The sequence below is a fragment of the Anas acuta genome, chromosome 2, assembly GCF_963932015.1.
Source record: "Anas acuta chromosome 2, bAnaAcu1.1, whole genome shotgun sequence".
NCBI lineage: Eukaryota > Metazoa > Chordata > Aves > Anseriformes > Anatidae > Anas > Anas acuta.
Genome location: NC_088980.1, coordinates 19,168,705 through 19,194,762, shown reverse-complemented (window position 1 = coordinate 19,194,762; position 26,058 = coordinate 19,168,705). Strand labels below are relative to the sequence as shown.

Genomic DNA, 26,058 nt, shown 5'->3' with positions numbered 1-26,058 from the left:
GTGGCAGACCTGTCCACTTCTGTGGTCCAAAAGTGCACCTAATGCAGATAGCATATCTGGTACTGACATCACGAAACAGAAATACTTTTCAAACATCACAGTGCTGTATTTTGTACTCTGTTGTCCCTTATTTAATTTGTATATTTCTCTGTTCTCAGTATTTGTTTATTATGATGACCATTTACAGTGCTGTCACCAGCAAGGCATATCATTTATTATCAGCAGCTATCTGCCAGTTCCCACGTGATGGCTGCATTTCAGGGTCAATAGAGTCGAGCAGAGAAATGCAAGATCTCTGTTTTTTTTTTTTTTTTTTAATTAATTTAAGAATCATTTCACACCCTTAAGGTTTCCATATTGAAATAGAAATGCGCTACCAACATTGGAAAGTTTGGTCAATTGTACCTGAAGCCCAACTTAATATGTATATATATTTATTTAAATCACCTGCCTTACAAATATTAGTTCACAGTACTATTTAACAACCACTGGAGGAAGCAGAAAAAGTACAGACTACATTGATGATGAGAACTATTTAAGGATGAATATTTATTCCTACAGTAGGAATGTCCATACTATATTAATCCTAAAACCAACTTGCATACATCCACTCTGTTAAGTCATGATGATGCAGAACAGAAAAGCAATCAACAGCTTTGTTCTTTCTGTTATTACCAGTTCTCAAACAGAGGAACTTGGAGAAAATTTAAAAATAATTCTTAATAGGAAGCAAGAAAACTAACCAAGAGTCAGCTTTCAAAGCACACCAGATTTTAAATGTTTGTTGAATAGTGAAACCTCAGTTTCTTTTCTGCCAAAGTGACCTGGTTATTAGAAACACATTACTCTAAAACACAAGAGACTTCAGAACAAATTGACAGAATAAGCGATTTGAATTGTTTAACAAAGATACTTTGCTTGATGACAAATTATGTAACAGAGCTCTTGGAACTGTGAAGATGTAATTTTCGTAATTTAACTGACTGTAATATTTAGCTGTGCTGGTTTTAAGGAATTTCTCTCACTAACTTTATACTGGAATCTGCGCATACCAAATACAGACTTTCCTTTTTTAAATGACAAAATCAAAAATAGCTTTTAAGAAAGATTTAAGAGTTTTGAAAACAACCCTATCTGGCATGAACCAAAGTGAATGCACAAGAAAGCTTGAAAGCTGCTGATGGTGCATGGAACAAAATTTTGGCTAACAACTCTGACACACAAGCTCTTGAGGCTACAACAGTTTAGGCTGTGACATTTTCTGTCTGCCCTGCAGCTTTACTGGAGGTTACAATACCAAACAGATGCCACACATGCTCCAGTCTAGCATTTTAAGCTCAAACTGCCTATGAATGGGCAAAACACCCTAAGCCACAACAGAGTCTCAGCGAAAGCGAATCAGAACCTCGGTAAGGAAAGACGTATCCCCCTGAATGTAAGCAGCTTGGCCACAAAGGCAATTTCAGTACTGAAGAGTGCGCAAAGATTGATCGCTTTGCATCTGAGAAGTGCTTCTGTTTTTACCAGATGCGGAAGTGGAGTTGTTGAATTAAAGGCTTTTTGGTCACAGGACTGTTATCAACCTCACAAAGCAGTTACAGTGTGTTCCAGGACACATCACTCATTTTGAATGTCAGCAATTTCTCCTAAAGATCTGATCATAAAGTGAAATTACAACTATTAACGCTAAGGTTATGGAAAACCTGTTTAAAACAGCAATTCCTGTTATTCAGGCTGCATTGATCATGCTGCTACAAGCATAAGTACATGGCATATATTCTAAAGGCAAATGTCTTTCTACTGCTTTAGAAGGTGGGAAGGATTGTTCTCACAACAACGTTCACTGGATGATTCTTTCTATAAGATCTTTAATTTCTGTGACAAATCTAGCTTCCAAGAAGAGCTCAGTGCCACTGAATTTTGGGGCATTCAACTGCATAAAGAATCCATCCATTTCTAATATTACAGCTCTTACTTAGAAAGTTTGACTTCCCATGCTGTAAAAGAAACACTATTATTCCAGTTTTCCAGATGGGGAACTGAGATGCAGAAGAAACAGGGAATTTGTGCCTCTCAAAGAAATGGACCTGGGCATGTCAAGTACCAGGCTAATCCCTGCCTCCCCTGTTGCCTTTCCTCCAGCTGCAAGGGCAGAGTTTTGACACTTAAATCATCTCTTCAACCCCAGCTCTCTGATTTTAACCTTTCTGGTCCTGAGAGTCCCCATCTGTAAAACACCAATGCCATTAACACAGAACACGTACAAAATACCCAGCGTAACAGCATAAAATGAAGCATTTGGTTGGCAGTATACAGCCATCTCCCAAACCGTTATGTGTGATGTGCCATGGGAAAAGGCAACTAATGAGAGTAGCTTAAGTCCTATTTGAAAGTTGGAGTCAGTCATTTGCTAACGTTGTTTCATTTTAATATTTTGCTAACGTGTCTTCTGAAAAGCCCATGTCAGTAGCATGGAGCACAGGACATCTGATAAAAAGGGATTTGGCTGTATGACTGCAGACTGCTAGAAGAACTTCCTTCCCAAAGCAGATCAGGTACTGCAACCATTGTTTCCTACTTGTTGATGACTGTGCAGACTTGTGCCACTGAAAGTTAAAGAAAAGCCCCTAAAATTATTTCAGTGCTTTCCATGACAGCATTTCTTATCCTGACGAGGAGACAAAGGAAAGAGGGAGGAATGCTGCTCGCTTCCAGAATCTACAAGGTTGGTCTAGAACTTCCTACCTTTGAAACTATCAATCCCCCATATCTGCATCACAGAGGAGGCAAAACGTGTCATCTGTTTGGGTGGGAGTCCAGCAGGACTTGCACTGGTGACTGTGGTTGGTAGATTTTCAATTTGTCCATCTTGATATAAATGGAGTAGCAATTTAGTCACCCCAAGGTGCTTTTTAGGAATGATTTCCTGAAGTTTCCCACTCACAGCTGGAATAAAAGTGAGCCTAGAAAATAAGCCGGTACATGCTTAACAGGACTGCTAAATTTCAGTGAAAGAAAAGACCTTCACTCCTTTTTGTTAATTCTTTCCAAAAAGAACATTAAAACAATTCTATCAAGCAGCCTTGCTAAATAATTCTATAACACTTAGCTAATACATTTACAAGTCCTTCTACGTAGTAACAAAATCCATTTTTTAAAGAGTGTTACAATAAACACCCTATAATTTTTTCTTATTAATTCAGACAATTTTCATTTTTCTGCACAGCATGAGGACAATACTACCATTAACAAAATAAAGTATGATCAGCATGTTGACACATTTTATCAGCTGTGCAGCATATAGTTTTTAAATATGTAATTTTCTGAGCTCTCTTGAATCCCATGCTTAAAGCTGAAAATGAGTAAGAAATTCTTTATGACCTTATATCCTCATTATTCTTTGTATAAATACAGCCTCAAATTTCCTTAATAAGAACAGAACTTATCCTATCTCATTTTACATGAAAAATATGACTCTTAGCTTCTTACTTCCCCTTGGTAATGCTAGTAAGCTATCAGGAAGACTAAAAGATAACATGGCGCACATAATTGTATTGGCAAATATACTATGCCATTTTTGGCTCTTTTAAAAAAATATAGGATAAAATTCCCGTTTTTGCTATTTCTCCTCTTCTTGAAAATTATCTGGGGAATGAGCTTGACATCAGTGAGGACTAATTCCTGAAATAGATCTATCTATCTCATTTCTTATGTGAAAACTCAACATTGCTATTTCTGACAGGTAGCTATTTGGAAACGTTAATTCAGAAACATACAACATGCTCATTCTCTGTTACCCCTTTATGTGTTATCTTCAAGATTTCCCACAACTTGATTAAGGGAACACTGTGCTTAAGTTATCAACTGCTTAGACGACAAGTCTATAAATTCACTAGGACACTTTCATTAATTGAACTGAATGGCAAGCAATATATAACTATTTACAAATGTTTTGGATGCTGAAAGACAATATATTTTTGGGGGGGCTCAACTTTCACATCTTCTTTCCCACAATCAGAAAATATCTTCCAGCAGTATGTTGTGTGTACATGCATGTGCATGTGGGATCAGCTCCCAGAAAGGAGGTTGAAGAGTTGTCCAAAGAGTTATATCAAGTTTCAGAATACTCAGATTATTGCCATTTACTTGAAACCTACTAATTTTACAGGAACATATCCATTCACTATATATATGACCCACTGAAAGAATTAATTAACTGAATTACAACACACAACAGGAAGTTACAACAACGTTAGATGTAGATTTTCATGATACATAAACTTGTTTTACTCTAGTAAATTATTTAAGAAAGTAATTTTATTTCAGGAAGTGTTCAATAAATAAAGTTTTTAGCATACAAGCCCTGTGATTCACAGGCTCATATTTCATGTTGATTTAGACTCGGCCCTGAGTTTAATTTACTGTCAAGTGCAACGTAACCTGAACGTGACCAACACCTGTGATTATCTAGGCTGCATATCCGCTACCAGGAACATTAGTCTTGATAATGCTACAATCAAACGAGGCAATTGCTGGTGTCTTCGGAAAGTGCTCTGCAGAGCATCAGGAGCAGAATACTAAATACACTGAATATACAAGGAACAGCTGCTGGTGAAATCCAGGCCTCAACAGAGACAGCTGAAAAACCTCATTGGAAGATGGGATATCTACCTATGAAATACCCAATCTTTCAGTGAGGTGTTTTTCAGTAACAATTCCAGTCCATGGTGGTCTGGCCCATTTGCACAAGTTGAATTCCATCTAATGCCCATGTTAACAAATTTCTTATCTTTGTGGTCACTTCTAGCATAGGTAACAGTGAGCCAAGTGATGGAGGTGAAACATAGTCTGTTTGGATAAGAACACTTCAATTCCTATCTCTATTTTTTCTGCTGCTCCTGTTTTTTCATATCAAAGGTGCTTTATAGGAAAGTTATCTTTCCACAGGGCAGAAGACCGTGTTCTGTGCAGCCTCTTGATTCACACCAGGAGCTAGTAGAATGGCTTTTCCAAAGCATGCTTTTAAGCGAAACTCCCATAAATCTTACCCTCTTACTACCATAGGGGACACATAGAGTCAGGGTCACCATTAGATGGAACATACCCTTCATGAAAGTTTGCATTTAAATAATAGCACTTTTTTTTTTTCCTTTTTACTGACCCTTCTCCTTCTTTTTGTCATACATACAGATGTAACTCAGGAAGAAAAAGGGAGCAAAAAGAAAACCCTACCCATTGACAACCCATGCAAGTAATGACATGGATGGGGGATGACACAAACTTAAATACAGCTCTGCCTTAGTAAGCTACTGGCTTGATGTTAGGTTACCTCAGTGCAAATTACTAAACACCTGGTTCCTACCTGCTTCTCTGGGATATTCCCCAGCCTAGGTTGCCACCACTTTGGGGACAAAACTGCTTGTAACCTGCAGTAATGATTCTCCATCTATTTACGATTATCATGTTTTCACCTACCTCCCACTCAATAACCTTGCACTATTCCTTGATTTGTGAGCAGCCCTGAACCATGCACTCTTGGTACATTTTCCCCATTTTTTGCATTATTGTCTATGATTTTTCCTTTCAATGTTTTTCCTGTTTCTTTCACATTTTTTCCTCTGCAGAAGTTAAGATCGTATTTTTCCTGCTTTTGTTTTCTCCTTTATGCTGTTGTCTTTCCCTTTTAGCTCCTTCCATCGTCTCCTTTCTTTTCATTCACTTCCAGATCACTCCCCTGTTCCCTGCCTCCAGTAAACGGGCACTTTCTCTCCTTTACCAGCGTGCTGTATCTACTATTCACTTCTGCAGGTTGCCATAGAAACAGGCAGGCAGTGCAGTAAGTATCAGTTCTGCATGCAATTACCTGTGCAAGGAAGAGAACATGCAGTCAGCAGCCAGCTATGGAAAACCTGAAGGATACCCACACTCGTGATTAGTTTTATCCTCGAAAGATTGTATGCTAACAATGCCCTCTTGTTCACTTGGTTTGAGATGGCTTCTCAATTTTGTTTTCCTTGCAAAAACAGTTAAATCACCTGGGTGTCAGCAGTGAGGAATAGTGCATCCCTTCTGAAGTCCATTTTAATGAAAAAAGGTGTGCAAAAGGTGTTGGTTTTTATGAGAAACAACTCAAGTTGTTTTCATTTTATTTTTTAAAATATCCATCCTGTCCTTCATCTTTTCTCGAAGAGGACATTGATTTACACCAATTTAATCTTTAAAGCAAGTTTAGCTTGCTGGGAAGGACAGCATGTCTTGATTCAGACAGTTCACAAACAACATCTTTCTACAGAATTTTGTTCAACTGGCACTGATTGTCCTTGAAAATATTTGTCCTTGAAAAATTTGTATTTGTACACCTGTTCTTACACACAGGTTGAAATCCTGGCAATGCACTTATCACAGCAGACTTTGCTAAGCTCTCCTGTAACAATGACAAAAGGAGCTGTAGGCTAAACTCCAGTTTTCTGATCCATGCTTTGGGCGTCTGGAGCACAGGTTTTAAACAAAACATCACTAGCTTTGAAGCCATTTCAAATGAATATTTGTTTGTTTTATGCCCTCAAAAACTATTTAAGTATTTAACATTAACACGCTTGATTAACTTACACAATTTTAAGTTGTTCAATCACTAAATGTAAATAAGGCCCACACAGCGAGGACATTTCCTGTATGGCAAAGTCTGATCCGCTTGACCATATTACAATGGTTCTAGCATATTTGAGAGGTAAATGATGTTCAACTGAAATAGTGCCTGAAGAGCAGATAGGAGAGTTCTACTAATAACTGATAGTATACCAATATTTTAAGCAGCCCAAACTGAATACGACTAAAAGCAGTATTTCACACTAAGTATCAGAAAATACTGTCGTAGTTAAAAACTGGCCAGCAAGGAAATTCACAGCAGAAGAACTTAACGCAATACATGTCTATATTTACCATTGTGGTTAGAAATCTGGCTGGTTCATGGTCTAGGCCATTTGATTTTTAAATGTAGATGGAAATCTGGACATGGACTTTACACTTGCTATAAATGTCAGCATCTTTTGCAACTTCAAGCACGGAGAAAGGCTTTAATCCCTCTATTTGTTTAGGCCAGAAGTGGTGGGCTTAGTTGTTTATTTTTTCCCCCTGATTTTCTTTTTTCAGATTTGCAAGAAAAAAAATAATGAGCTGTAGTGTTCTTACTCAGTGCTGAAAGCATCAGACTCATCTGATGAGTAGACAGTAAGTGTGAGTGTTTAGACTGAAGTGTTCACCATCTGTCTGAGGCTGTAGGCCTGACTGCCACTAACAAAAAACCAGCCGTCATGTCAGATGGGGTAAACGTATGAATGCAACTCACAATTCTGGATAGTAACTATAATTTAAAATTGTAAGAACTATTATTTACAATTCAACAGTTTTAATTTGGGTTTGCCATACATACTTATATGCTGTTTCTATAGTAACTTCTCCCGATAAACCTTCAAGCCTGGTACAGTTTTAGTTATTTACCAATTTCTAGTATGTAGCCTTAGGCTTGGAATTCAATCATTTCATTTTTAATATTGTTAAGGTTTTTATTATTATTATTTTAAATTTTAAATAATAGTAGTAGCAATACTGTAACTTGGGAGGCATCTAACCTGACTACTTTTGAAAAACACTACCCAACATTGCACTAGAGCCTCTACCCAGAAAGCTGTTAACTCAGTCAAACTCACAAATTTTATTTTCACTCTTAACAAGTTACTAGCCATTCTATTTCATGGAAATAGCCCAATTTCTCTAAGTTGTCCAGTCATGTCCTTTATAATTTTGGTTCATTAAAAACCAGGCATTCTACACTTGATAGTGGCAGTCTACGTCTATTTCTGATCTTTCAGTGATTTAAAAAAATCACTGCTAGTTGGAGGTGGATTTCAGAGATGTTCATGGGAAAACTGCCCTGCTGTACTTCTGTGCTGACCCCACTATCTCCCAGATGCCTCACTGGTAGCTCAGTAATTAAAAAAGGTGCAAGTGGAATGACAGCTATTTTGTAAGTGGCAGGGATAATGACTATTTTGATGACTGAAGAACATACACAGTCTCTCACACCTCTTGACTTATCTTAACATAATCCACTCCCTAGTCCTCCTTGGTTAAAGACAGCTACCCAATTGTATTTATTTTTCAGAAATTCAAGAAGTCCTGGAAACCATTTGGTAAGGCTTATTTGGTTCTAAGCAAGGAGGGAGCTACTTCCAAGGCCTAGAACAATTCCATCAACTTGGAGCTGTTAGGAGGAATAAGAAAACAGGTGAGTAAATATTATGGTTTACATGAAACTCACTCAGAGTTTCAATCTGTGGGAGAAAAAAAAAAAGAAGGACTGAGAAAGAGATAGGAAAAAGATGATCTGTCACAAATGGCACGCATTTCAATCATGATCGTGTCAGAAGTAACTGGAAAATAATTACTGCCTTCCTGGACAGGTGGTAGAGCATGCAAGACACAAAATGTTTATAAGTTACTGTTCATAATGGACAGATGACCTAATGTCAGGTCCCTTGGAGGTACTAATATGACGTGGGGAACTTGGGAACGTGGTAAACATTCACGTGAATCATGAAATTCCCACAAATCACCTCTCTGGTCTTCATGCACCTGAGAAAGATTATTCCTCCCAGGAGAATCCCTGCACTACATAACTGGGTCTCACCATGTCTGCATGCCCTTCTCCTAGGAAGACCAAGTGTCCAAGGTCTGCTCTAAGAGCCACAGCTCTGCTCTGAAAGCAACTGGCCTAAGTTAACACCACTGAATGGTTTGCCAGTACAGAAGCAGCCTAAGGCCCACCTGTGTGGGATGACTTGGTCAGGAGAACTATTTAAAAACCTGCTCACCAGGACAACGGGTTCTCTGGATTTTGTCAAGCATGCCAAGTTATGCTTCCCTTGTCTGAAAAATGTCTAGAGAAATGAGGGGACAAGCTGCTGTACCTAATGATACCGAGCTTGTAATTACCAGCAGCAAAACACAGGACATGGTATCAGTCACCTTGCCAGAGTTAGTGGGATTTAATTTAGATTTTCTTTAATTAATTAGAACAATTTTGTTCTTTTAACAGCACATTACTGAAGACACTGAAATTAATTTATTTCATTAAAAGTCCAATTATTAAATTGCCTCTGTACTTGAATTCCTTGGCATTTGTAAAGTGCTCTCAAGTTCTGAGACAAAAAGAAATACCAGTTGTATCTTTATGAATCTTTTGGAGGCAACACTGAAAGCTTTCAGATTGAAGCTATTTAAGATACTTACATAATGATGTGTAAGATGTTACTAATACTACATAAGCGCATGCTTCCATTCATATATGGACGTTTGCCAGTAGAAAATCAAATCAGATGCCTGGTACAGATAACTTGCAAATCATCATTACTCGTAACCTAGCCTATTACAAACCCTGATGTTTGGAAAGCATGAATGAATAAAGATTACAATAATGGTTAATTCATGTTAGCACTGTCTTCATGGACACACTCTTGAAAGGATGCGGCTGTTTTGAAAAGCAATATGACTTCTCAGCTGGATTAACACTTTCAAAAATCTGGATCATTAATACTAGTTACTAATACCAAACAAGAAATGGACTAAAACTTCTAATTTTCCCACACTGCTTCACAAATGAAAAAACGTTTTCAATTAAAGCTAAAACTGTAACTTTGAACATTCTAATAGGCAATTACCCCAAAATTACAATTAAATAATAGTTTACATTTCTCATTAGTAAAATTGTAATTAAAAGATGGTCTTAACGAAGATTTATGATAGGGACAATATTTGTCTGTTAAAATAAATACATGCTGGTCTTACATTTTATTTACACAGAACAACAACACGCAGAGGGGAAGGAATTAACATCTATCTCACTGAAGGCTTCACAGCCACTCTGGGCTTGAACGGGACTCACAGATCTTACTTGAACACAACAAAAGTGGAGAGGGAGGCAGATGGAAGAAGAAACCAAGGATGGCAAACAATTCCTTCAATTCCTAGCATGCCAAAATCATGCCTTTGTCTCTCTTCGTCCTCAAAAGATGGCTTTAAAACTGGTTTTACACGAGTAACAGTATAAAAAAATAGTCAGGGTGGGTACTTTATATTCACTTAGTGTTGCATTCAAAATGGAGTTTGTGATTTCTATTATAGTTGCTGAAACTATTAGAAAATGACTAAACATCACCACAAGACAAGACAAGACAAAACAACAAAAAACCTGATTGTCCTTAAGTCTTTACCTGGAATCCCAACCCACGGAAGTAAGCAAGAAAGTGGGAAGAAGGGAAAAAACACACCTCCTTCTGGGTATCATAGTTTATATGACTTTTAGCGTCTTTCCTGGTTTATGCAGCTTTAGATCTTATTCAAACAGATCTGGGACTAAGAAAGTTAGCACTGATTTTTATTAAGGCTTCTTCTGTTTCCCAAGTTCTGTACCTGTTCTGTATCCTTCTGTACCATCCACAAAAATCATACACTGGCACAGTATCAAAACTGCCAGTGTTGATTTGAGGGATCTCCTCTTCTCACTTTAAAGCAATTTATAGAAATGCATATTAGCAAAACTTTTTTTTTTTTTTTTACATTATAGCAGGAATTTTACATTAATTATATATATATATTTTAATTTCTCATACAATACACCATTTATTATTTGACATCTGTTGTTAGTGAAACACATTCAGTGATTAGAACAGGAAGAAAGAGGTCATCTGCAGCATTCATACACTTGTACACAGAGACCTCCAAGCTAGCCCAAAATAAAGTAGTTTCAAGCCTGAAATGCAAAGAGAATCTTCCTAATAAAGAAAAGGAGCTTACTCATTTAAAACCGTTAACACTAAAAAAAAAGATTGGCATTGTAATATATTAAAAGAGATCCCACACCCTGACAATAAATAGCTTATTACCTGATGGTATTTCTTCAGTATGTTGTGCATTTCTGCTACATCTTCACTTGTTATAGTTTTGATGATATATCTTTTGTCATAGGATGTATGAAACCGGGCACCACTGCGTGCTTGGGAATCATTGGCAAGCGGTGCACTTCTTGTCAATGAGTTCTGTCAATTGATTAAAAAATACACATCATCAGACAAAAATATACAAATTTTAATAAAAACAAATATAAAACATTTATATTTATTTTAAAATATTTTTCAGTATTCATGATGCATTCAGTATGCATTCAGTAAGCTGAATTCGGCAAAGCATTTATTTAATTATATTGCATTACCTTGACAAATCATTTAAAAAATATTTTCAGAACAAAAGAGTGTTTGGGGAAACGTACAGACCATCACCAATTTACAAGTCAATGAAAATTTACTGCCCTTTGTTATGTGTATGTTATCAGCATTTGGGAAGTAAACATATAGTCATTAAAATCCAAAAGAACCACTGTACTATACCATAGTAAGTATATATACAGGATTCATCCCTAATAAGATCATTTTACAACTGAGTAGGACCTATTCTTGAGCCAGTGTGATCTGATACGTAACAAGAGTTAGATTTCTGAGTTCTAGTACCAGAGCTATTCCAATGATTTCCTATCTAGTATTAAGAAAGTGATATTATTGTATAGTTCTTTTGGCAAAACAGACACATCCATCTTCCCACTGCCTCAGGAGGGGAAGATCAGTTAATGACTGTACAGCAGTCAGGAGAAAAGACAGCTAGAGGTTAGAGACCATTTTTAGACTGAAGCTTGAGACTACATGTGCTCCAACAGTAGCAAAAGCTGCTGCTTTATTTTTTATTTTTTTCCCCAGAAAGTAAGCAGTATTCAGATCAGAATTTTTATAATTAAAAACAGTAAAAATAAATTAGACAAAATATAACAACTTGCTTTTGGCTCATCTTTCTTTACCAGTAAATGTTACGCCAATTGTTACTTAATTGAATCACAGCATTTTAAAAAATAAATAGTAAGAGCAGCAGCACAGCCATGAGAATACACATGCTTACACCTTGTATACATTTCCATAAACACGGCCCATACTCTGTAAAGATTAAACAAGTTAATTACAGCCTGCTGGAATATAGTCAGGAACTGTAGTATTTCTATGCTTATGCAATGTACATGTACTTGCAGTAAGTCCATTTGGTATATCACTCCTGGTAAAAGGAAAATCCAGTTCCTGCTATCATTTCTCATTACACCACACTGCACCAACAGCTGTTGCTAAATTGAAACACACTTCCCCCCTTCCACACTCAGACGGAATAACGCTTTCTCTCCAAGAAGAAAAGCCATTTTCACAGAAAGAAATGTAATTAAATTTTGTATCTAAGTGGAAACTTTGCAACAGATTTTACAGATTCCTAAATATCAAAATTTCAATTCCAGCAGCTACAGAACCCGACATGTTCTTGGTGTTTGAAAAGGCCACACAAATCAAGTCAGAAAATACTCACAAAGTAATTACAAATAGTCTCCCTCTACCACAACCTGGTACCCAAAACACCAGCGGTTATTTTATAGGACTTGTATCTTCTTTGGAAGGAAGATTTATGCTTTCATTCCAGCAATGCAGGAATCTGTGATCACAAGCTCTAGGAGCTTCAGCAGGAGCTGCACATGCAAAAGTGTCCAACCACGGTGCCAGGAGGTCAGCACAAGTGTCAATTATTATTAAGTAGTAACCTCAACCACGAGATGAGGGCAACTAGAGCCCCAATTTAAGTAGGCACTTGAACACACGCAATTACAACTCTGTATTTCTAATTGTGTACAGGAAACCCACTGGCCTCAACAGGCCTTCAGAATATTTAAGTCCTGTCCCAAATGTGGGATGCTTTCTTAAATCAATTTAACATGAGGTAAGAACGTTTTCCCACAAGCTTACTTTGTTCAACTGAAATACTCAGGAGGAGTAGGAATAACACTAAATCACCTAAAAGCACACAGCTCTACGAGGCCTTATGAAAATGAAAAGCTTCGTTATGACACGTAGGAGAAATAAATCTTTGCGCACTTCTCCCTGTGTACTTCTAGACTTGTTCAATGAATTAGTCATTATTAATATCTGTGACAAAACGTGATGCTTTCCTCTGCAATCCTCTCTGTCCACTAAAGAAAAAAAGTATGTGAATGCTTCCCTACTGCTTATTATAAATAAATAATTTCTCTAAACTGAACAGAGCTTTTGGGACAACCACTGAAGATTCAGTTCCTGCTCTGCACTGGCCTTTGGTAGCAAATTTTAACAGATGAAAGCCCTGATACACTGAAGATACTAGACATGGGAATTTAAGCATTATTGTAGTTTTCCATACCTGCTTTCAGATGTTCCTTATTCAAATTCATTTCCCACCACTCCATCACTGAAATGTTTTTATGTACAGACAATGTCTACTCAAGAGAACACATACTATAAATTGACTGAATTTTCTTAGTACTACACTTGATGTCAGTACTCCATTAATTTTAAAATTGAATCATAAATCGAGGTAGTCTTAGAAACCACCCTCTGTTGAAACCTTCTGTGTTCCAGTGTCAGAACTTGGCTTTATTTCCAGGGCTTATATTTAATTGTTTTAAATGTCAAATTGATAATATATATATATTTTTCCAAATACTATGCAAATCCAGTTACTTTCATCACCAACTCTGGAAAATATGATGAAACATAATAATTATTCTTAGTTTTGAAAAAAGCTAAAGCATGGGTAATCATCAGCGTATATAATGAATTGAACTACTGCTAAATTATTAGGCTATAATTCAGTTAGCAATAATAAAGGCTACCGGGTAATTATTTGTTATTGTTCCCAGAAGAAAAAGGTGCATTATTCTGAGGTTAACTGTTGCAATAAAGCTAAACTACTTGTCAGTAACCACAGTTTTCTGAACGTATTGCTCCCAGAGAATCCTACCCTTTAAACTGTAAGCCATGTGGTATAAATCTTGAAAGCAATTAACCTAGGGGGAGCCTTAAGTTGTTTTGCTATAAAAAGTTGCAAAGAGTATACCTGCCAATCTGCCAAGGAACCTCAGAAGGAGGAGGGAAAGAGGGAAGACAATAAGGAGGACATGGACTAGCGTTATTGTCCAAAATTTCAGGTACTCTTAAGGTATATTCCAACATTCTTCACCAAAAGGCACATCAGATGTGAGTGAAAGATCTGGGAGTACTCAATATGACTGAAAAAAATGAGTGTTTTTTATTACAAGTAAAAGCACCCTGCTTCCAAAAGTCTCTCTGAATCTCTGCTGGTAACGCCACGGCTGAGATGAAGCACACAGAAGATGCTGCTTCTCTGGACCTTTCAACTGCTAAAACTCAGTCAACAATTCTGTGCCCAGAATGGGACAAAAATAAACCATTTTTACCACAAACCACCTCACTGCTATTCCTATAACCCTTCACTCCTTTAGAATCTGCTGCCTTTGGTCTTCACAAGCACTTATTGCACTCTTCCAAGTGTAAGACCTTAAAATAGTTCTTCCTGCTTTTCAGGTAGAGCGTTCCTGCAAACACAACCTCCTCATTAATAACCAGAAATATATAGTACATATTTATGTATTAACCCATCAAAAACAACACATATATATTCTCACTCTTCTTCTTCTTATTATTTTTTTAATATTTCTTGTTGGAATATGGTATGCGACACATTTAAAAACACAGACAGTGCAAGCAGTAAGAAATTCTAACTTAAAAAGAGTGACAGCCGTAAAAATAAGAGAATGAATTATCTACTATTCCTTTTATCATGCTTCTTTCATTACAATTCAAGCCAGACATAAAAAATAGAAACTAGTCAGATTCCAACAGAAATTAATAAATGTAGTCATATTCTAAATCAACTGGACGAAACCTCATTAAGTCACTTAGTTTTCACTGATTCTTGTCTTCTCCTGCAATAGCTATTTTTTCTAATGGAAATGAATTCTGCCTGATTGCTAACTGTAATGACAAGTTAATTTGCAAATACAACTATCATACTGAACACATTTCTAACAAGAGAATATAATACATCTGTAGATAATTATTTAGTGTACAATTTACTGCTTCTTAATGTTTTAATAGATTAGAAATGGTGAGGCATTTGTTTCTGAGTAGATGGCTATTTTATTATTAGTTATCTATATCAAGTTTAATTAAGAATGCATATAACTATCATTTTACCACGTACATAATTAATTTGTTAGAATAAACCAAACAACATTGTGTTAAGCAGCACCACTATATATGAGCACAGGTAACCTGACTGCCTTCTCTACAATACTCTGACTCTAGTAATAAATTAAAGATCAGATGTTTAAACATTAAACATGTAGAAGATAAGAAAACCCCTCTAATTAAATTGTTGACACTTTGTTTTTACTAACTCTCCATTCCTGTAATAACTCTTTCAATACAATGCTCTCTTCAGAGACAGAATACAGCTCCTTTGAACACTTGAAAGGAGGTGGAAAATGAAGGATATTTAAGATCAATGATAATTGCTGTGTGTTCTTTTGATACTTGTGTGAGTTTAATTAATATGTATGTTTTAAAAAGATGAAAAATTAAAATGAATGCCATCATATTGGGCTCATTACTAGTCAATGTATTATCACTTTGCTGATAATGCATGGCTCAGCGTTGTCTGTGGACAGTTTTCTTTGTCGTGTTTCACACTTACCTCTGTGAACAGAGAAAAGTTCTAATTCCTCTAAAGCTGCTGTGTACCATGCAAAATATCCTACCTTTCAAATATACTGATTATATTCCTTTATAACTAGAAATCCATCTTCAATAAAATACATGAAGTTGTTGCATGATTATCGCTACAATGAATCTTTTAAAAAAAATCACAGAAATTGGTTTGCACTTGAAAAATCATTATTCAACAAACAACGTGGAAACAATATGGCTACTTAAAAATATCTTAAAAACACCCAGGTTGAATGGGGCTTTGAGCAACCTAATTGTGTCCCTACCCATGGCAGGAGGTTGGAATTAGATGATCTTTAAGGTCCCTTCCAACCCAAACCATTCTGTGATTCTATAACACTTAAGATCCTCCACTTTTGAGGTAAATTAATCTAATGCACCTGTTTGACACAAACTGTCAAGTGTAAATCAAAGCATTTTGCACCCCATTCAACCTTGACAAACAAACCTGCTATACTACACCATCAAATAAATAGTACATATATAAGACATGGAAGAGAGTCTTTGCTGGAAAATACGAAGTCTCGTCTAAGTTAGCACATAAAGTGTCCAAGGAGGTCCTGCTAAAGTCTCTTTCACGCACAGCCACTAGTAAAGCTGAAACTGGAAGACATCCCTGACAGAAATATCAGTAACATCCCGTGTGGTGTCCAATATACAGTCTACCACACAAAGCATGTAAAGTTTGTGGAATTTTCTGTTTTAAAATTATGTATTACCCCAAAAGACATATCAAGATGAGGGCATAATAGCAGAGCAGAGCAGAAGAGAATGGAATGGAATGGAATGGAATGGAATGGAATGGAATGGAATAGGATAGGATAGGATAGGATAGGATAGGATAGGATAGGATAGGATAGGATAGGATAGGATAGGATAGGATAGTAAATAAGTTAAGTATCTCCTTTTTCCAAATGGAAAATAGAAGCAGGACTGAGGGAGGGAGGGAGGGAGGGGGAAGGAGAAGCAGGAAGAGACAGATGATGGTTAATGCCAGACTGAGTTCCCTCGGGCTCTGCTTCTTAATTAGGGGAAGATCAAGTGGAATATGAGCAGATAGGAAAGGAGCCTCTCCTCACTTAGAACAGATCTATGAGCCGCAAAGAGAACAGGGAACATAGGAATTTCAGACATAGGAAAAAAAAAACTTTTGAGTTTCATCCTCCAAAGATACAGGTTTGATGTCCTAACAACCCTTTTGCTAGCACTCACTGCTGATGATACCTAACACTTGCATACTGTGTGAGGAAACGGTGCAGTAGCCATACAGTATCAGAGCCCTAATTAGAACGAGGTAATAAAAATCACCTGCTTACACTATACCTTCAGTGAGCAGAAAACTCAAAGAAAACAGGGTCACAGTACCCTGTTCGTGTTTTCTCAGCTGTCTCAGCTTCTGCCTCTGCATGCCTCGGTCCTCGCCCTCACGACTCCAACATCTGCCAGCCACACATACCCTGCCCCACTTAACAGCTTCACTTAGCAGCTCTCCCGAAGCCTACTGCTCTGAGTGGCGGTGCTCTGCCAATTCCCCATTCACCTCTAATTTGTGAAGTTTTAATCTTGTGCCTGCTGGCTTTTGGTCTCAGGAGAATGGAAAGGGTTTGTACTTTTGAAGTGTGAATACTTTTATGAGGTCATTTAAAGACTACGCTAAATTACTTGTGTAATTACTTATACAACTGAAGACACATTTAGCGTGCCAAGTTCAGAGATACCTCTAGCAGATACATTTCTCTTTTGCGTACCTCCCCCTCTCTCCCAAATAGTTTCCCTCTGAGAAATAACTGCCTGAAAGTCTCACTGCCCTTACATAAATCAATATAAAAAGAATCAGCTATGTTGCACTGAATAGCAGGCAACCAGAAATATTCATCTAGTCTTTCCTAGTAACAGGCTACAAATAACAAAGAATTTGTCCTGTATCACAGAATAAATTTCTGATGAAATAATCTAAGTACAGTTATAAATATATGAATATATAAATAAATAAGAGCTACACCACTTACTAGTATGTCATTTCCCAAAGAGTTCTTGATACAGAAAGTTACTCAGCACACCTAAATTATAGCATAATTTCACCTAAGAATAGCATATTCTTTAACAAGTTAATTACAAGTTCACTTCATTTTACTATAGACCCCTTCTCTTCCCTCAGCATCTCGGTCAGTGTAGAATTTTAGCTTACTTGCTACAGTGAAAGTGCATTAGTTAAGGAAAATGTGTTTTCTAGAGGTGCTCTTGGCACTTGATCCAAAATCCTTTGAAGCTCAGAGGAGCTCCTCTTGAGCCTTCAACAGAATTTCACAAACTAGAATCCAACATGAATGCTACACATCACAAGCCATTTCATATCACCCAGCTTCTCTTAAATTGAACTCTGATCTAGGCTTTCGGTCAAAGCACAACTTCGAGAAAGACAGTCTTGATTTTTCAGCTTCAAAAGGCAAAGATTCACCACTACAGTTGTTCTAGTACTTAATCATTTATATTGCTGAAAAGGTGAGTCTAATTCTGAATTTGAATGATTTTCAGTTCCAGTCATTCTTACTTATCTAGTATCTACAACTGTTTCTCTGCAAGGATACTCACACGTTACTTACTTCTCAATTCTCATTTTTACAAATGAGGCAGGCCAAGCTCTACCACTCCCATCACAGGCATTCTCTATGTTCTTAAATTCCTTTGATGCCAGTTTCCCATATTTCTTCTATATCCAAATTGTCAACATGCTTTGTTTTTAAAGATGACTAGCACCAAAACTATATATAGTATTAACTTCAAGCATAAAACAAATAGATGTTCAAAATGTTATAGCTATTCCTGGTCTTATTTTACATCCACCCAAGGGAGCAGTTACGCCTCATCAGGAGCTCACACTAGTGCTAAATTCTTGTCCTCTTTGACCTTTTGTTCCTTTTCAGAGCTACTACCTCTTCAAATGCAGCCTTCCCCTCTGTAGTTCTGCTTCCCCTTTTATCCATATAATTATTCATCTAACTGTATTAAAAGGCATCACGTTTGGACAGGCTCAGGATGCCAGGTGATCCAAGTTGTTTTGTATGAAATCCTTGTCTTTATCACGCTTTGCCATTTGGACAGATTTTGCATCTTCTTCAGGTTTTCACTGCACGAAATGTCAATTGCTCATTGACAATTAAATTTTGATTGTTGTCATTTAATCATCTATTATTCACATAATTTTTACTATCTGATTACCCCCCCCCCAATAATTAGCATTTTAGAAAATAACAAAGTCACAGAATATCAAGCCAAACACTTTGTAAGAGGCATCCTCAGTCTCCTTTTATCTGGCACATTGGTCAATAAAAGTAGCAGCCTATTGTAACTAAGAAATTACTGTATAATTGATAATGCTAATTATACCAACACCAGATAGCAAAAAAAGGTAGCCCGATTTACAGAACTGTTGGTTGCTTCTATCAGCAGCAAGTAAAGCTGTTTGGAGCTACATGCTCGGAATGAAACATTTTTTGTGAGAAAGCACATAGGGCACAGCCATAGGCCCTGCCACTGGATTACAGGAAAGGTTTGCCCCCCCCATCCATAATTGCAAGCTGTATTTATAACTGGCAAAGCAGTGCCCCCATCTTCAAAGACGAACTGCTGGTGAGGCTCTTCCTCCTCTGCCCACTTTGCTTGAAGCGTTCACAGCAAGGATATTTATCTCCACAGTGGGAGGCCAAGGATTAGCCATGGCCTCTGAGAGGGTGGGGAGATTTAAAGGTCAATTTAATTAGCTCATTCTAATCTTTTACACATCTAATGTAAATGTCATTGTTTTTTAACTGCTGCTTTAGCAGACGAGATTATATTTTAGAAACTTTGAACGTGTGAACTATGTGTCGGATGTAATAGAAATACTTCATGTAACTAATCTAAAAAGAGAGTCTAATAGAAATTGTCATCGAGACAGAGCTTTTCATAAAAAGAGAAAAAGGGCAATAGGAAAATTCTGGTGATAAAGCTTGGAGAGATTTAGGGGAACAGTAATTTTTCTAACTGACTGGCTTAACAGCCTCTCATTGATTTAAATCTTTCCCATCTTGCGACGTCTGGACAAAAGGAAAACAACAGCTTCTGGTACTGTGATCTCATTCAGAAGTCGTGGGATGCTAAAATGAGCGTCACAAGACATTCCCCTACTATTTCAACCACATACCCCAAAGACAAATCAGATCAAATCCCAAGCTATTTACGAGCGCCTCCGGGCAAGCTTTGCATGAACGAATAGGCAAAAACAAGTGCACAGATGATGCTCTGTGATGACTGAAATCATAGGTCAGTGGGAAAGCCTGGCAGGGGTTCGCTGCTGTTAGGGGAATTACGTACAGAGGATCTGGCTGTTCTTCTGTGACACTGCCTGAGCCATGCACAGGTTCTTACAAAGACGAGCTTGCAGCTTTCCCCAACTTTTTTTTCATTTTATTTTTAAAAGACCTTGGGAATCATTGATGTGGACGAATTAGACCTGGATTAATGATTAAGAAGCATATCAGACAGAAACAGTGTCATACAACTGGATGTAGAGCCTCGGAGGCTTGTACTTTGAGTTGTAATTTGAGTTGTAACATCAGAAGCATCAAACGCAGAGATGCATGGTTTTGTTACACAACGAAGGGTAGGGAAGACTTTGGGGTTTACTTTGAGTGTTGGCATCACACGTTCTACCATTGCTGTTGAGCACATTCTTATATGCAATAGGATGGTACAATGGAAAATACTTCACAGTAAATTCTTTTTTTAAATTTTTTTATTTTTTTCCTTTAGAAGGATAGCTTTAAAGGAAGACATTTCTCTCCTAACATATAAGTTGTCACGTTAGGAGGTGGGAAAATTGCTTTTGCTAGAGCCTGTGCTGATAAATTTTCTGGAAGGCACACTCCATTACATCTGCGGGTTGAATTTGTCTGTCAGTCCATCAAGAAACACTGATCTCTGACACAGACATATGTCTAAGAAGTCTAGCATGTAGCAATGCATACCTGACCACTAACATATCCTGCAAACACTCATTGGCATGACCTCCCCTTGCCTTTGGCAGATGTATAGATAACACTGCACGAGGATTTCTTGTCAGCTCAAAAGCAGGGCTCAAATGAGCTATGGTGAATGTCATGGAGGCTCCGAAAGAGAAAAACAAACCACTCTGGTCCTATGAGTCACCTGTCAGAAATATCAAGTACCTGCTATGGCCTCATTCAGATGTGGATGTACACAGTCTGAACACCTATGAACATTCAAAAGCAAATTGCATTCAGAGAGTCAATACTGTGGTGAAAGACATGAACATCTTGAACAGAGAAAGGTGAAACAAACTTTTTCTTCTTTTTAGCACTGAGCCATCCCTTTGTGAGCAAGGTCATGAGTTCTTTGACTTGGTGTAATGAGAGCATAATCAATAAAATACGAGATTCTTTCCTAAATCAAGTTACCCTATTCAGACTGTCTGGATATGGAGCTGCCAGTTTAAGCCATACGCTTGCTTTGGAAAGAGTTAGGGATCTTTATCTATGAGCCTTTCTCCTTCAGCCCTGCAAAGCTTGGCTTGATGCCTCATTTTCAAGGGCTGCCTCTGTAATTGCTCAGGGTGCTCCTATTTTTTTGCTCCATTTTTTGATGTTGCCCACACATGCTAAATTACTTTTTTTCTAGTTCGAATATCTATTTGTGAATGTTATTTAGTTTAGGCAAGACACTGCTGAAAGCAAGGCAAAATAACTGTTTGCTCCAGGGAAGACTAAGAGAAGCCAGAGGTTAAAGTACCTTAGAGCTGTCATACCTACTAATGTTCAGTCCCACAGTCCATAAATCCCTATTTGGACTCACACTTGAGGCACCAAATCCTGGAACATCATATTCACATTGCGTACTTTTTTACATGCTAGAAAGACTACAAACACCACAGCTTTTGTTAGTACAACTGGCTCAACACCTTACTACCACTACCACACGTGCCCATGTCAAACAAGATGTTGGCAGCTCTGACCATCTTGGTGCCAATGTCAGTTTTGGATCCAGAGACTGATGCTCTGCTACAGGTCCCTCATTTGGCAGATGAACTGAAGAACTTTTCATGAAGAACTTTTCCACAGATTTACCATGCTAAAATGACCATCACAGTAATTTTCTTTCAGATGGCTCTTGCTTCCAGGACTATTTATGCATTTTATTAAATAGTCAGTGAAAGGATATTGTCTTAGAAACAAGATCCAACTCTAAATGTAGTTGTTGCTGAGACATTTATTGCTGATCTTGTTGTCTGTAGTTTGATGTTAGAGGCATCTTGTCGCTTCCCAAACCAAGGGCTGATAAATGAAGGAATTTCAGTGCAGATGCATGAGCATAGAGCTCTATTTTAAGCCTCCTAAGGAAATGAATTGGACGTGGGAAACCTAAAAGATACGCATTCATCTGGATCATTCTTCCATTTACAGCCCCCCTCTCTCATACAGGAGAAATATGAAATTACTAAAATGCACCTTGGACACTCCCAGCTGGTTCAATCACAGAGCCACAGAATGGCTGAGGTTGGAAGGGACCTCTGGAGGTCACCTTCCTCATCAATCTAGCCACCTAAGGCCTAGCAAGACTTTCACAGCTCATTTTCATGAGGGAGAGACATTTAAGATCACTCCTCACTGTGTGTTTTGTTTTGAAAAAACAGCAGCTGATTAAAACAGTGGCACTACTGAGTAACACTTAATCACTGATGGCACCAGCTGTACTCGTCATCCAGAGGTGCTGTGAGGAATCTCAAATTACTTACAACTTAGGGGCTGACACTTCTGTTGAGGGGTAGGTCTCTATAAGAGGATTATATGCACAACTTTTGCATGGATTTTTTTTTAAATACGTCTCATTAAAGACTGTAGTTACAACAGATTAGTATTAATAATTCGCTTTTCCTAGCTGTAATAGGCAAGTTGTGCCTCCCTTTCAAGGACTGGAGAACACAGATACTTCAGAGAACCCTTAATAGCCGTGGGGAGTCTAAAGAAATTGAAACTCTCCTTTATGCCTTCATCTGTGGTCAGCAGCCAGCTCAGGACATTGCCTCAACAGCCATCACTGCTCAAAACAGCCTCGATTTCTGTGTGCTGAGCACACAGCCATGCACTGAATGGGGAACCTCTGCAGACAGATGTGGCAGGCTGACCTGACCAGCAGCCAAGCACCCACACAGCCGCTCACTTATGGTCAAGAGCAGATCCAGGACACAGCACCATACACGCTGCTATGACGAAAGTTAACTCCATCTCAGCCATACCAACAAGCCACTAGCCTGTTCCAAAATGCTGCACCATTGCTGATATTTTTTTGTTCCAATGAACACATCGTATTAGGATGTAATATAGTCTGTAAACTCCTAATATGTTATCTTGGAACTGGATAAGTCACACAAAATGAGCAAAAATGTTCACAGGTTGAGAAGAATCTTGGTGATTTGAAATGTAAGTACCTCAGAAGGAAATGATATTAAAGGATAACTTCTGAAAAATTAGCCTAGAATTTGCAGTATTTACCTGAAGCTATGCTACAGTCTCCACTACAAGCTACTTCGAGAAATTCTTCTGTATAGAAAGCTGTGAAAGATACTGAAAATTTAGGAGAGACTCACATCAGGAGAAGTGAAAGACACTGAGTTCATATGTTTTTTATTAAGGCAATTTCAAATTTCATTTTTGGATTTTAAGCTTGTATATGAAAAAATGCACATGCAGAAATAACAAGGAACTCTACACGAAAATGAACTTATGGATCATCTACAAGTGCTTTATGAATTGTTTATCCTGCACAGACAGCCTCTACAAATTGCTCCTGCAGACAGGCAAAGCGAGAAGTGAACATGTCTCCTATTACACTAAGTAATAAAACTTTAAGGAAAATCAGTTGCCCTCTCCCCCATCGCCAGCAGAACATCAGTGCCCTCTGGTATGAGAAATTCTATTTTATAGGGCAAGAACTCTTTTGCCTAGTGGAATCCAGATGTAGGATTCAGCAAGAACTTTAAACAAGAACAGATGTGTGAGAGGACAGTAAATTAAGTTTTTTTTTTTTTAAAAAAAAGCAACAGAAGCAGAAGCACTTGTAACAGTAGTAGACCCTCTTTTTCTGGAGTTGGTTGGAGGAGGTGTCAGTTAGCTGCTAGCTTGCTTATCTGTCATAATTTTACAGTTTCCAGAAGCCAGTCCTACAACTTTTGACAGAATTGTATTAATGGATTTTGTTAGGTAAGAAATTATGTCAAACAAGTTGAAAATAAACTCCAAGTGACTCCATACATTTTGGAAAAAAGGCATTTTTGTAGAATAACTTTTGCAAAACCAGTATCTGAAGCTAAGGGGGAATGCAGAAATTAAAAATTAATTTAGGACCGTAGTGAGTGATTTCCTTTACTGAATTATTATCTTTTTCCCCTGCTAGGAACAGTTAATGTTCTCAAATATTTTCCTGTCAATGTTATAACAATCTTTAGAGTTATGGATTCCTCTTCAGTGAAATAGAAGACACTAACAAAAACAGTATCTCAAGGTAATTTACCCTATCAAGGCAAAATTTGCCACTATTTAATGCTCTGGGCTGTGGAATTTCTTTGACACTTAGAAATTATCTTCAGTATGAGATCTAAATCACACAAAAGCACAAAATCTCCTTCACTTTGATAATTTATCATCTATATAAGTGGTTAAAATGGTTTTAAAGGTTTTACAGTACTCAAATTCAATTTTGATTCACACTAACTAATCATCACCTGTGTTCCCTTTCACAAGAAAAACAGCCAGACCATTTTTATTTGATGCAATAAATACCCTAGTAATAGGTGATCAACAAGAAGGAAAGTCAGGGTCCGATAAAGCAATTTTTGACATAGGAACAAAGTTTCTTAGCTTAGGTTAAAGATATAATATGTCATAACAAGTTTGTAATTTGTCATAACAAAGGCAAACTTTGAACAAAGCCCAATGTTTAACTTTGTACTATATTCTCCACATTGCTGTCCATAATAAAGAATGAATCACATGTGTCTCTAGGAAACTAACCCCATCCCAGTACTAATCAAAACATCTTTCAGAGATGCCCAACTAGCTATGAAAGGCAGACAGATGTAGGATAGGTTACCAAAGATGCTTCAACAAAAGGAGTAGCTTTTCATCATGTGAAAGGTGGGAGCCCATTACAGGAACTGTAATCGTCATGACTAGAAATGGCTTCCTGCAGGGCAGGAACTATGTCAGTTCTCCTGACTCTGAAGTTGGATTGAATGTAGGGAAAAAACTGTACTTGATAAAACTTAAATCCCTCTTCAGGGTTAAGAGATCTCTGCGGGGAAATATCTGTATTAATCGCACTGTATGTGAACTAAATCTGTCTGTGTGTTAAGCAGTCCACTAAACTACTGTACAAAGCAAATAACAGAATGTCAAGAATTAAAATGAGTATGGCCTAGTAACTAACCATACACTAACAAATTCTTTTCATGAGGTAGGGTAGTTTTTTGTTTTTTAATCTTTCCTTGTGAGTTAGCGCTATCTGCCCTCTGGAACAACTCATCAAGGGTATCTGCAGAACAATCTGAAAAAAAGAACGTTTAAAAGGAGTGTTCTGCCTAATTTATACTGATGTGTCTGACTAATGAAGAGGGTAAATGGCTTTATTTATCTACACCAGTCCTGTCTTGCTCAATAACAGGAATGACATTGTTCATAATTGATTGAGACTCCTTTCCTGAAATATTTTATAAGAAACACACTATGTAGAGAAACTTATGTGCTATCTCTTCCCTTAACTATCTCTCAGTTTGATATTGTGTTTTTCCATATCGTGTTTGGTTTCTGAGTATAAGTCAATCATTTTAATCAACATTCAACTTCCTGAACGCAAATATTATCTAAAAAAAAAAAGTATATACATACAGTCAGCTCCCTTTGTCAAATTAGATTCCTTTTCTATATCACAGGAAATGTAGCATTAAAATGAAAACAACTTCTACTTTTAATGGGGGTAACCCCTTTTTTACATACAAGGCCAGGGTGACATGGATTTTCATTTATGTGTATTGTAAAGATAACTTAAGTTTAAAAATGTGTTCAAAACATATTACTACTCTGAGTATTTTTATTTTATTAGAACAGTCCAGTAGAATGAGAATTCAGAGTGATAAACTGCTTGGATTGAGAAAAAAAGAATGGTGAATGCAGATATTGTCTTCCCTTTGGTCAAAATTATATTAACTAATCTTTTCCTTTATGCTAGATATGCTTGAAATACTGAATAGCACTGAAGATGTTGCAGCTAACGCATAAGTGTTGAAACAAAAAACAGGATGTGGTTGCAC

At 37.3% G+C, this 26,058-nt stretch overlaps 1 protein-coding gene across 2 annotated transcripts in view; it reads right to left on the bottom strand.

Annotated features, from left to right (window-relative positions):
* Positions 1-26,058, bottom strand: part of PIP4K2A (phosphatidylinositol-5-phosphate 4-kinase type 2 alpha) — a 107,650-nt gene that overhangs the window by 21,144 nt on the left and 60,448 nt on the right. For both annotated transcript variants that reach the window (XM_068673749.1, XM_068673748.1), the window contains exon 4: positions 10,941-11,093. In XM_068673749.1, coding sequence (XP_068529850.1) covers positions 10,941-11,093 — 153 coding nt within the window. The remainder of the gene's footprint in view (positions 1-10,940; positions 11,094-26,058) is intronic.